We start from the raw sequence: 13,616 nt of genomic DNA, 5'->3' as shown, positions 1-13,616 counted from the left end.
ATAGATTTTTAACCAATAAGGGAATTAAGGGTTACGGGGAGCGGGCGGGTCAGTGGAGCTGAGTCCACGGCCAGATCAGCCATGATCTTGTTGAATGGTGGAGCAGGCTCGAGGGGCTCTATGGCCTACTTCTGTTCCTAATTCTTACGTTCTTATGTATGGAAAATGGTCCATGTTGTCCAAGGCCTCGTCGTGGATTTTGATAATCGGGGGGGCAGTGATGTGTGGTGGGGACAGGTTGGTAGCGGACCTTTGTCTTACGGATGTTTAGCGTAAGGCCCATGCTCCTGTACGCCTCGGCTGAAGAGCTCCTCCCAGATTCGCAATGCGGATTCCATCCACTAAGACTAAGGGGTACAATAGACATGATCTTCACCGCACGATACTACAATAGAGAAGTGCAGGAAACATCGCACCAATGCTCTTCGCGATCTTCCTTGCTGCAATGCTTCATCTCGCCCTTAGCAAGCTCCCCGCTGGAGTGGAGCTAAATAATAGAACAAATGGAAATCTGTTCAACCTTCACTGCCTCCAGGCCAGATCCAAGGTTGTCCCATCCTCTGTCATTGAACTGCAGTACGCAGAGGATGCGTGCGTCTGTGCACACTCGGAGGTCGAACTCCATTACAGGGTTAATGAGGCTTACAGTATTTAGCAGTAACAGGGTTATGCCCACCTACAGAAAACCCTGAGAAACTCCAAAGATGGACTGCCCTCTTATCTCAATAGAGAGAGATCGTAACTGCGAATGGGATTGGAATTCAAGCCCAGCTACTTGGACCATGATCTTCCAGAACACAATTGCCTTGCAATTTATGGGCTGAGACTTCCTTCTTGAGAAGTTGTAATTGTTTGAGACATGTTTGTTGCCTCATTCCTGCTCTGAGGAAATTTGAGATGTTTGTTGGAATTGCAGTATCAGGACGCTGCAACATATAGAATACACAGAAGGGCATGTTTATCCTTATTGAATTTGCTGCTCTCAGTTGTGATATGGACAGACTTTCCGTCCATCCAGGTCGATAACAACTTTGTCAGAGGACAGCAAGAACAGAACATATTTTGTATAGGATTGTGAGTTTGAATGCTATGGTTATGCCTAGTTATGTGAAAGCTGTATTTCTCTTAATTTCTCTTCCTATGGAAACCATTATAAAGCCAAGGCTTTTTCCCAAAAATCAAAATATTTATGTATATATTATACTCTTACTTATTCTCCACGTATGACAAAACTGAGCCAAAACTGCATTTTGTATGGTGTGGAAAGAACAGGTTGACCCCCAATGTTACTGCATCTTAAGGGACCACTAATTATTTATTTATCCTATTAGAAGATTGTGCTTGTTTCTGTGATATGAGAAGGATACTTTTGTAAGGGTAAAGAAGACCCTATAGAATGAGTCTTTTTTTTTTAAAGTTTTGTTTTTACTTTTGCAAGGTTGGACAAGCCAAGGATGAAATTCTAACTAATCAGCTGATAGATTATCTAATGGGTGAGGGTGACGGAATGCCCAAGGTAACTTTTTGATCCAGAATTATATGTGCTAGATATTTTCTTGTTTATTTTGCATGCTACATTATATACCTATTATGTATTGATTATATAAGATAGTAATATTCAAAGTTAAGGAATTTCCTTGAGTTGCATGATGCTGCTTCTGTATTGTATCCTTCTGTAAAGTAGATGCAGTGCCAATTACATTAAATATAGTTTTATATATACCATCAGCAGGCCAGGGCCATAAGAGGGAGCAGCGTGCGGCTGCCTGCATGCCACTGCAGGGAGCAGTGCGTGCTGCTGCAGGAGGGCGACGGCTGCGAAGCCAGGTCACTAATTACAGTGCAGGCAGGCACAGCTGGAGGGGCGAAGGAGCAGCAAGAGTTTATAAATGGAGGTGACCGGGGCCCAGGAGAGGCGTGAGTTTGGGGCTCAGAGGAGGCGAGGGCCCGAGGGCAGCATGGGCAGCTCACACTGTGATATGTGCACGCTGGGTCCGTGTAGCAGAGCTGGTCTCCAGTCGTCTTGGTTAATCCTTGCCTCTGGACCAAGACCGAGCTCTGTCAAGCCCGTGTGGTGGCTGGTGTGGAAGAGGCATCTTCCACCCTTCAAGATGTAGTTTAGGACCTGGAATATTAGTTCGGGATCTGGAACAATGAAACACCTGTGAACTCATCCCTTTTTGGCGTGGAAGCAAGTCATCCTCGCTTTGAGGATCTGCCTATGATGATGATGAGTTTTATATATTATCTTTAAAAAGATTACTGCCATGTATGGTTTACTTTCAGTTTAATTACCTGATTGGAATAATAATTTGCTGTTCAAATCTTTAAAAATATGATGACCTGGACCATTGATTGTTTTAAGCTGTAGCATAGTGGCTATTACACAGGATATTCAGATACAGCGTATGAAATTTGGCAGCTTCGGGACCGAGACCGTGCCGGTTTTCGGATTTTACTGGGTTTCGGACTTCGCCGTTGGCGCTCCTTCCGCCCGCCGATCCAATCAGTACAAAGAGTGTTTCCACGTGTGGAAAAGAAAAACTATATGCCATCAATATAAGATAGTCACCAAGAAATCAAATAGGGAATTCAGAAGAAACTTCTTTACCCATAGAGCCGATTCCTGCCACTCCTCATCACCCATCGATTTTCGTGGCCCCCCGGCGCTGCGTTTTTTTTTTACCAGTTTCCTCGTCCCTCGATGCCCAATGTCGCCATCTTGGCAGCCTCAAAAATGACAGCCGGATTCGGGATGTTGTACCTGTAAAACACAGAAATAGACTATTCGGCCCAGCCAGTCCATGCTGACATTTATGTTCCACTCAAGCCTCCTATCCGCCTTTTCTCATCTAACCCTATCAGCATAACACTCTATTCCCTTTTCACTCATATGTTTATTTAAGCGCCCCTTATATGCATCTATACCTTTAGCTTCGGCCACTCCCTGTGGTAGCGAGTTCCACATTCTCACCACTCTATGGGTAAAGAAGTTTCTTCTGAATTCCCTATTTGATTTCTTGGTGACTATCTTATATTGATGACATATAGTTTTATTCTTTCCCACATGTGGAAAAACTCTTTGTATCTACTCTCATCAAAACCTTTCATAATTTTAAAGTAATTATTTGATATTTATGCCATTTCTCTATCGTTGCCTGTGGTATTATCCTGTCCATCCCTTAGTCGCCCTATTCACATCCCAACCTTCCTTTTTTTATTTATGTGCCTGTAAAATATTTTACTATTTTGTTTCATGTTCCTTCATAACTTAATTTCATAGTTCCTCTTTGCCTTCCTAATTGTTTTTTTTATTATGCTCTCCCCTGTTGTCCATATACATAATGTATGTCTCTTTCCTTACACTCAATTTTTCCCTGATGGCCTTATTCATCCATGGTGTCTCGTTGGTGTTTTAATTTGTAATTCTATTTTAGTGGAATGTATTTTTCCTGGACTCGGTTGAACACCGTTTTAAATGTTTCCCATTGCTGTTCTACGTCATTGTTTGGCAATATTATTGTCCTTTTTATTTTCCCAAGTTCTATTCTCAGCCACTCAAAATCAGCTTTTCTCCAATCTGTTACCCTGGTCTTTGGCATACTTATGTCCTTCTCATTTATTATCATAAAGCATATATTATGGCCTAGATGTTCCCCTACTTTTTACTTCACTTATCTGCTCTGGTTCTTCTGGTTCATTCTCCATTACGAGATCCAATCGTGAATCCTCCCTTGTTGAGCTTTTTACATATTGGGTTAGAAAGGAGTCCTGTACACATTGTAGGAATTTAATTCTCTTATCCCCTTTTCCTACCTCTTCTGTCCAATTAATATCAGGGTAGTTGAAATCCCCCATGATTATTATTCTAGGTTTTTACTAATTTCCCTAATTTGTTTGCATATTTCTTCCTCCACCTCCTCCACTATTATATGTTCTGTTTACTATCATTATTAGTGTTTTTGATCCTTTATTATCTTTTATCCCTATCCACATAGATTCTATTTCTGTCTTGCTAAAAGCAGCGTCACTTTTTTCTACTGCCATTATGTTATTTGTAGTAAGTACAGCTACTCCACCTCCCCTTTTTCCCTCTCTCTCTTTTCTAAATATGTTATATTTTGCAATGTTTGTTTAATTCCCTGTCCTGATTTTTCTGTAGCCATGTCTCAGTAATCCCTACTATGTGTGGTTCCTCGCAACGCATGATTGCCTCCCGCTCCCGTTTTATTACGGACATTCTACAAACAGTTTGACTCATTTTTAATAGCAGTTTCTCTCACTTTATTTTTAACCATCTTTTTAACTCTGTTCTGTAACTCTATTCCCTGGCTATCAATGTCCTCCCTTACTTTATTCTTTCTTATGCTCTCCTTTCCTGTTTTGTTTATAGTTAGGCTGGTTTCTCAATTCATCATGCTCTCTCTCCTCTTGAGTTCACTAGCCTCCTAGCCTCCCTTAATCTCTCCCTCCATGTAAACTTCCCCAACCCATATTCAAGGCCACCCCCTTGGCCTTGCCATCTCTCGTGGCCTCGCTACTCCCATTGTGTCAATCGCAGATAAGGCCATCTCTGACCACTTCCTCGTATTGCTCTCCACCCAGATCCCCTTTCCACCCCCAACCCCCGCCTCCTCCCCCCCACCCTACCTTCTTCTGTGTCCGTCCCTGGAAAAACTCTCTCCCGACTCTCTTACAACTGCACTTATCAACTCCCAACTGTCTAGCCTTTGGCCCTCCATTCATTCACCATGACATCTATGCAGCTACCGATCTGCTCAATCACACCCTCACCACCACCGTTGACGCCCTAGTCCTTGTTAAAACAATTACGCGCTCTCACCCTGGCCGTTCCCCCTAGTACAGCCCTGATTTCGCTCCCTTAAGTCCAAGGGACGCAGACTTGGAATGGATATGGTGGACAACTGGTTTAGCCATTCACTGCCAGATCTGACTGGGCTACATAAAGCATTATCGGGTCCTGCTCGCGTCTGCCAAAATTGCTCACTATTCCAGAATCATCCTGGAATGTAAAGATGAACCCCAGCTTCTATTCACCATTGCTAACCTTTTTAAACCCCTCTTCCCTGTCTTCTCTACCCTCACCTCTGTCTTCTCCACCCTCACCTCTGTCAACAGGTGTGAGGAGTTCATGGACTTCTTTGTCTCTAAGATTGAGACCATCCGTTCAGCCCAGTCTGCCTCTTCCTTTCCTTCCTCTAGCCCACCGGGCCAAACTTCCTCTAAGGATCCCCCTGCCCTAGCCCTGACCTCACATTTTTCTCCAGTTTCTCTGCGATTCCCCCCTTATGACCTTTCCAAGCTCATCCTGTCCATGAGACCCACTTCCTGTTCCCTTGACCCTATTCCCACCAAACTGCTGACCGCCCAACTTCCTTTTCTGGCTCCCATATTAGCTGACATTGTTAAAGGTTTCCTCTCCTGAGGTACTGTCCCCCTCTCCCTCAAATCTGCCATCATCACCCCTCTCTGCAAAAAAAACAACCCTCGATCCTTCCGTCCTTGAAAACTACCGCCCCATCTCCAACCTGCCTTTCCTTCCAAAGTCCTTGAATGTGTTGTCGCCTCCCAAATCCATGCCCATCTTTCCTACAATTCCATGTTTGAATCCCTCCAATCTGGTTTCCGCACCTGCCACAGTACCGAAACGACTCTCATCAAAGTCACAAATGACATCTTTTGTGACTGTGACAAAGGCAAACTATCCCTCCTCGTCCTTCTTGACTTGACCACTCTCTCCTTCTTCAACGCATCTTCACCATCGTCCAGCTGGGTGGGACTGCACTCGCCTGGTTCCATTCTTACCTATCCAGTCGTAGCCAGAGAATCACCTGCAACGGCTTCTCTTCCCGCCCCTGCATCGTTACCTCTGCTGTCCCCCAAGGATCTATCCTTGGCCCCCTCCTAGTTCTCATGTACATGTTGCCTCTTGGCGACATCATCTGAAACACAGCATCAGTTACTACCACTTCTCTTGACCCCTCCACGGTCTCCAAATTCTCAGACTGCTTGTCCAACATCCTGTTGTGGATGAGCAGAAATGTTCTCCAATTAAATATTGGGAAGACCGAAGCTATTGTTTTCAGTCCCCGTCAAAAACTCCGTTCCCTAGCCACTGACTGCATCCCTCTCCCCAACTTCTGTCTGAGGCTGAACCAGACTGTTCACAACCTTGGTGTCATATTTGACCCTGAAATGAGCTTTCGACCACATATCCACAGCATAATTAAGACCACCTATTTCCAGCTCTGTAACATCGCCCATCTCCGCCCTTGCCTCAACTCATCCGCTGCTGAAGCCCTCATCCATGCCTTTGTTACCTCTAGACTTGACTATTCAAATGCACTTCTGGCTGGCCTCCTACATTCTACCCTACGTAAACTAGAGGTGATCCAAAACTCGGCTGCCCCTGACCTAACTCGCACCAAGTCCCGCTCACCTATCACCCCTGTGCTCGCTGATCTACATTGGTCCCGGTTAAGCAACGCTTTGATATCAAAATTCTCTTCCTCGTTTTCAAATCCCTCCATGGCTTCCAGCCGCCTTATCTCTATAATTTCATTCAGCCCCACAACCACCCGCGATATCTGCGCTCCTCTAATTCTGCCCTCTTGAGCATCCCTGATTATAATCGCTCAACCATTGGTGGCTGTGCCTTCTGTTGCCTAAGCCCTAAGCTCTGGAATTCCCTCCCTAAACTCTTAAGATCTCTCTTTCTTTCTTGAAGACGCTCCTTAAAACCTACCTCTTTGACCAAGCTTTTGGTCACCTGCCCTAATTTCTCCTTATGCAGCTCAGTGTCAAATTTTTAATCTCATAATACTCCTGTGAAGCCTTGGGACGTTTTACTACGTTAAAGGAGCTATATAAATACAAGTTGTGGTTATTTCATTACTTGTAGATTCCTCCCCCACCTTACTGGTTTAAAGCCTTTGCCACCTCCCTATTTACCTTTTCCGCTCGGACATGGGTCCCATTCCTTTCAAGTGGAACCCGTCCCATCGGTACAGCTCCTTCCTGTCCCAGTACTGGTCTCAGTGTCCCCTCTTTCCCACACCAACCCTTTAGCCATGTATTAATTCCCCTGATCTGACTGTTTCTATGCCAACTTGCATGTGGCTCAGGCACTAATCGAGCAATTATTACCCTCGAGGTCATGCTTTTTAATTTAGCTCCTAACTCCTGATACTCCCTCAGCAGGAGCTCCTCCCTGTTCCTACCTATGTCAGTTGTTTCAACATGAACCAAGACAACTGGATTTACCCCCTCCCATTCCAAATTACTCTTCTGCCGTCTTAAGATATCCCTTACCCTGGCAACACTGTTCAGGATTCTCGTTCCTGGCTGCACAGGATGTTATCTCTTCCCCCTAATTATAGAACCCTTTATCACTACCACATTTCTATTCTGCTTTCCTCTCTTCCCCCCACCCCTCCCCCCGGACAGCCTTCTGAACCATGGTGCCTTGGTCAGCATTGTAGCTGTCCTCCCACAGTTTTTCTCCTTGTCCTCGCAGGTAGCGAGTAGCGAGTACATTATACCTGTTGGACAGGACCAGTGTCTTCGGGACCTCCTTCTCAACATCGCCTAAGTACCTGCTACCCGGTTCCCTAACAGTTACACCCTCCCTTTCCTGAACCTGTGCTTTCTTCTGGGGTGTGGCTGTATTCTGGATAAAACTATCTAGAAATTCCTCCCCCTCCCTTATGTTTCGGATTGTCTCTAACTTGCACTGCAGCTCAATGATTCTGAGCCGGAGTGACTGAAGGCAGAGACATTTCCTGCAGATGTTGTGTTAGTGGACTAGTAATCTAGAGACCTGGACTAATGATCCAGCGACATGAGTTCAAATTCCACCATGGCAGCTGGGGAATTTAAATTCAGTTAAATAAATAAATCTGGAATAAAAAGTTAGTATCTGTAATGGTGACAATGAAACTACAAGATTATTGTAAAAACCCATCTGGTTCACTAATGTCCTTTAGCGAAGGAAATCTGCTGTTCTTACCTAGTCTGGCCTATATGTGACTCCAGACCCACAGCAATGTGGTTGACTCTTAACTGCCCTCTGAAATGGCCTAGCAAGCCACTCAGTTGTACCAAACTGCTACTAAGAATAAAACCGGACAGACCACCTGGCATCGACCTAGGCACCGGACACGACAAAGGCACACCTAGCCCAGTCGACTCTGCAAAGTACTCCTCATTATAAATCTGGGGATGTGCCAGAATTGGGAGAGCTGTCCCATAGACTAGTCAAACAAAAATCTGACATAATCATACTCACAGAATCATACATTTCAGCCAACGTCCCAGATGCCTCCATCACCATAGGTGGCGGTACAGTGGTGTACAGTCAGGAGGGAGTTGCCCTGGGAGTCCCCAACATTGACCCCAGACTCCATGAAGTCTCATGGCATCAGCTCACATATGGGCAAGGAAACCTCTGCTGATTATTACCTACCGCCCTCCCTCAGTTGATGAATCGGTACTCCTCCATGTTGAACACCACGTAAGAAGCACTGAGGGTAGCAAGGGCACAGAACGTACTCTGGCTTGGGGACTTCAATGTCCATCCCCAAGAATGGCTCAGTAGCGCTACTGACTGAGCTGGCCAATTCCTGAAGGATAGAGCTGTCAGACTTGGCATGAGACAGGTTGTGAGAGAACCAACACGAGGTTCACCAAACTGATTCCCGGGTTGGCAGGACTGATATATGAGGAGAGACTGGATCGACTGGGCCTGTATTCACTGGAGTTTAAAAGGATGAAAGGGGATCTCATAGAAACATATAAAATTCTGACAGGACTGGACAGGTTAGATGCAGGAAGAATGTTCCTGATGTTGGGGAAATCCAGAATCAGGGGACACAGTCTAAGGATAAGGGGTAAGCTATTTAGGACTGAGATGAGGAGAAACTTCTTCATTCAGAGAGTTGTTAACCTGTGGAATTCCCTACCGCAGAGAGTTGTTGATGCCAGTTCATTGGATATATTCAAGAGGGAGTTAGATATGGCCCTTACGGCTAAAGGGATCAAGGGGTATGGAGAGAAAGCAGGAAAAGGGTACTGAGGTGAATGATCAGCCATGAATGGCGGTGCAGGCTCGAAGGGCCGAATGGCCTACTCCTGCACCTATTTTCTATGATTAATCTACTTGACCTCATCCTCAATAATCTCCCTTTCTATGACAGTATTGGTAGGACCGACCACTGTACAGTCCTTGTGGAGACTTAAGTCCTGTCTTCACACTGAGGACATCTTCCATCGTGCTAAATGGGATAGATTCAGAACAGATCGGTCAGCTCAAAACTGGGCATCCATGAGGCGCTGTGGGCCATCAGCAACAGCAGCATTGTATTCCACCATAATCTGTAACCTCATGGCCCAGCATATCCCTCATTCTACCACTACCATCAAGCCAGGGGACCAACCCTGCATCAATGAGGAGTGCAGAAGAGCATGCCAGGAGCAGAACCACACATAACTAAAAATGAGGTGCCAACCTGGTGAACACAGGACTACATATATGCTAAACAGCGGAAATAGCATGCTATAGACAGAGCTAAGCGATCCCACAATCAACGGATCGGATCTAAGCTCTGCAGTCCTGCCACATCCCATCGTTAACGGTGTTGGACAATTAAACAACAAACAGGAGGAGGAGGCTCCATAAACATCCCCTTCCTCAATGATGGCGGAGGAATCTCCGGCTGTCGTGTTGAAGACTTGTGCTCCAGAACTAGCTGCGCCACTAGCCAAGCTGTTCCAGTACAGCTACAACATTGGCATCTACCTGCAGTGTGGAAAACTGCCCAAGTATGTCCTATTCACAAAAAGCAGGACAAATCCAATCCGGCCAATTATCGCCCAATCAGTCTACTCTCAATCATCAGCAAAGTGATGGAAGGTATCGTCAACAATGCTATCAAACGGTACTTGAACTCACCAATACTCAATTTGGGTTCTGCAAAGACCATTCAGCTCCAGACTTCATTGCAGTCTTGGTTCAAACATGGACAAAAGAGCTGAATTCCAGAGATGAGGTGAGAGTGACTGCGCTTGACATCAAGGCAGCATTTGACCAAGTGTGGCATCAAAGAGCCCTAGTAAAACTGAAGTCAATGGAAATCGGTGGTGGGGGAGGGGGGCAGGCGGGGAATTCTCCACTGGCTGGAGTCATGCCTAGCACAAAGGAAGGTGGTTGTTGGAGCCCAATCATCTCAGCCCCAGAACATCGCTGCAGGAGTTCCTCAGGGACCTATGCCCAATCATTTTCAGCTGCTTCATCAATGATCTTCCCTCCATCATAAGGCCAGAAGTGGGGATGTTTTCTGATGATTGCACAATGGTCAGTTCCATTCACAGCAGGCTTCTTCGGCAGCAACCTCCCAAACCCACGAACTCTTAACACCTAGAAGGGTAGCAGGCGCACAGGAACACCATCACCTCCAAGTTCCCCATCAAACACCATCCTAACTTAGAAATATATCGCCGTTCCTTCATCATTGCTGGGTCAAAATCCCCTAACAGTACTGTGGGAATACCTTCACCACATGGACTGCAACAGTTCAAGATGGCTGCTCACTACCACCTTCTCCAGGGCAATTAGGGATGGACTTGCCAGCGACGCCCACATCCCATGAAATAATGTTTTTTTAAGTTTGATCGGTCTCGTATTTCAAATTGTAATCTGTTTGTTTCCAGTGTTTAGTTTCCTGGGCAAAAAAAATTGTGGGCAACAAAATGACTAATCTTTGACAGTCTTGCCTCTCTGGTGCTTAAGTTATACAGTGAACTTAGTGCAAATTCACATCACTGTATAACGTATATGAGAATTCCCCATATGTTTAAAACGGAACTCTCGTAAAGATATGGTGCTGAATTTCTGGTGTAACTGGAGGAAGAACAGCATCCATACTTTAAAATGCTATGAACTTTTTTCTTATTGTGTTCTCGGGTTGTGGGCAACTCTGGCAAGGTTGCATTTACTGCCATCGCTAATTGCCCTGAGAAGGTAGGATGGACCTCCTCTTTGTTGTGATGATGCTAATACCATGGTGTTAGGTAGGTAGGGAATGCCAAGATTTTGACCCATTAACGATGAAGCAACTGTGATTTGTGTCCAAGTCAGGATGGTGTGTGAATTGGAGGGAGACTTGAGGTGATGGTGTTCTTGTGAAATTGCTGCTCTTGTCCTTCTTGGTGGTGGAGTGCCTGGGGTTGGGAGGTTCTGTCAAACACGAGAGAGCAACCTATTTAACTTAGATTAGACCGAATAGACAAGAAAAAAAATAATTTAAAATTATATCTCATTTGAATTGAAAATGTTATTCCCAGATGTCTTTAGTTTGTATTCAGTGATGTTCTCACAACAGAGGCACAAGCTGAATTAACTTGTTTTTTTTCATGACATTTGACTAATTATTTTCAAAAGCCATTTGAAAACAGAATAGCTTTTTGATGATCAGGACAGAAAGAAAAATTAAGTACTTTGCAAATTCTGGATTATTTTAGCAGGTTTTATTTTCATCAATTTTCCAAAGGCAAATTGTTAGTCGGCACTAACAGAATTCCTGTGTATCTTCCATCATTTAGTTGATTTCAAAAATGTTGTCCTTGAGCTTTGGGAGCAGGGATGGCAGGATGTTGATTTCCAACTAAATGCTCTTGTAGCTTTTTTGTTGAACTCTGGTTTAATGAGACAAATTCAAGCTTCAGACTAGCTTACCGAAAAGGATTCTATATGAATTCTGTACACCGTTATTAATTGCTAAATGCTGGAAATACACAAAAATTTGCATTTAAAAAGTAATATTGTGCCCTTTTCTCCCCTCCCACCTTAATATAGGATGCAAAGTACCTTTTCCGACTGTATATGGCATTGAAGCAATATCGAGAGGCAGCCAGAACAGCTATAATCATCGCCAGAGAAGAACAATCTGCCGGTATGATCATCTATGCAAGAACTGATTGCTATGTAGAAACCTTTTTTTCCTTTGAGAGCAAACCTCTACAGGATATCTGTTTAAAAAGTGATGCACTAAAAAAGATAATCCATTGTCACTGCAGCTAATACAAAGTTAAGCTCTTCATTGGCAAAGTTCTTTAGACGATTAACTGTCCTGACACAAACACAGTTTTATGATTCAGGCTTCTCCAGATACTTTCTCTTGTTCCCAACACACTTCTTATGAACTGAAGTATGACCTGGTACACAGAGTAATCTAGGATAGTGTGCTCTGGGCAAACAATAGACTTGTTTATTGTCTCTAAAGTTATATTGTAACCCCACACACACTGGAATTATTCCTGATTGAATGAATATTAGATGCACAGTGGGATATAATTTTTAGAGAAGTGCTCTTGTAAGAGATATTAACATCAGAAGACAATTATAATGTCATGTAATAGACTAAATTACCAAACAGGTTTATTGACAGATAATCATTTACAATGAGTTGTTGAAGTAAATCCAAATAACATAGCAGCTTTAAATCAGATTATGAAGGGGTTAAACAGGCAAACCCAACAGTTGAGTTGATTGGCTGCCGTTGGCGATCCTCCTAACAAAAGATGAAGAAATGCTTCGGAGAAGGGGAATAGTTACCTGCTCCGTACTGGTTAAAGTCTTTTGGGAATTATGTAGGAAGTCCGAAATTATTTTAGATTTCAAGCACAAGCAGCTTTTTAAAATCTTGCCAATTTAAAAAATGGTCTCCAAATAATCAGATTGCCAGTGACAAGTTGTAGAAGCTCAATTCTCTGTAAATAGGTTCAATGGGCCAAGTTTCGGGCCACGCCTAAAACGGCGCAGCCCGGACCTGGACGCCCGTTTATCGCGCCACAAAGTGCGCCTAAAAAAAACTTACCTATTCTCCGGCTCCCTGCAGGCCCTCTGGAGCTGGGCGCGGCGCAGCACGAGCTGTAGGGGGCGGAGCCAGGTCCCTGTGCTGAAAACAGTGCCCGGACCTCTGCACATGCGCGCTACAGTGGGTGCGCATGTGCAGTAGCTCCAGGCGCCCAAAACTGTGGGAGAGGCCCTAAGCACGCAGCCCCTAGCCCTGGCCGAATGGCCTCACTGGGGCTGCGTGAATAAGGCATCTCCCACCCAACCGGACCCGAATCGACCTCTGCTTCCCCCACCCCCCCGGTGACCCGACCTCCGCTCCCCCCCGCCTGACCCGACCCGACCTCCGCGCCCGCCCCCCCGACTCTCTCTCTCTCCCCCTCCCCCCCCCCCCCCGGACCTCCGCGACTCTTCTCCCCGACCCCCCCCCACCCCCCCTCCGAGACCCGACGCCACCTACCTGTAAATCCAGCCCGAAGTCTTGGGCCCGGCCGTTCAGCCTCCTTCTCTCCCTTCCTTCCCTCCCCTCCCTCCATCCTCTCTCCCCCCGCACCCCCCTCCTCCTCCCCCTCCTCCTCCCCCACCGCTCCTCCCTCCTCCTCCCCACCGCTCCTCCCTCCTCCTCCCAACCGCTCCTCCCTCCTCCTCCCAACCTCTCTTCCCCACCCACCCCTCCTCCTCCCCACCCCTCCTCCTCCTCCCCACCCCTCCTCCTCCTCCCCACCCCTCCTCCTCCTCCCCACCC

The 13,616-nt window shown here is 45.6% G+C and overlaps 1 protein-coding gene across 3 annotated transcripts in view; it reads left to right on the top strand.

Annotated features, from left to right (window-relative positions):
* Nucleotides 1–13,616, top strand: part of wdr19 (WD repeat domain 19) — a 207,555-nt gene that overhangs the window by 179,229 nt on the left and 14,710 nt on the right. For all 3 annotated transcript variants that reach the window (XM_070870424.1, XM_070870419.1, XM_070870426.1), the window contains 2 exons: nucleotides 1,439–1,516; nucleotides 11,873–11,969. In XM_070870424.1, coding sequence (XP_070726525.1) covers nucleotides 1,439–1,516; nucleotides 11,873–11,969 — 175 coding nt within the window. The remainder of the gene's footprint in view (nucleotides 1–1,438; nucleotides 1,517–11,872; nucleotides 11,970–13,616) is intronic.

Source organism: Pristiophorus japonicus, chromosome 2 (genome assembly GCF_044704955.1).
Source record: "Pristiophorus japonicus isolate sPriJap1 chromosome 2, sPriJap1.hap1, whole genome shotgun sequence".
Taxonomy (NCBI): Eukaryota; Metazoa; Chordata; class Chondrichthyes; family Pristiophoridae; genus Pristiophorus; species Pristiophorus japonicus.
This window is presented reverse-complemented; position numbering and strand designations above follow the sequence as displayed.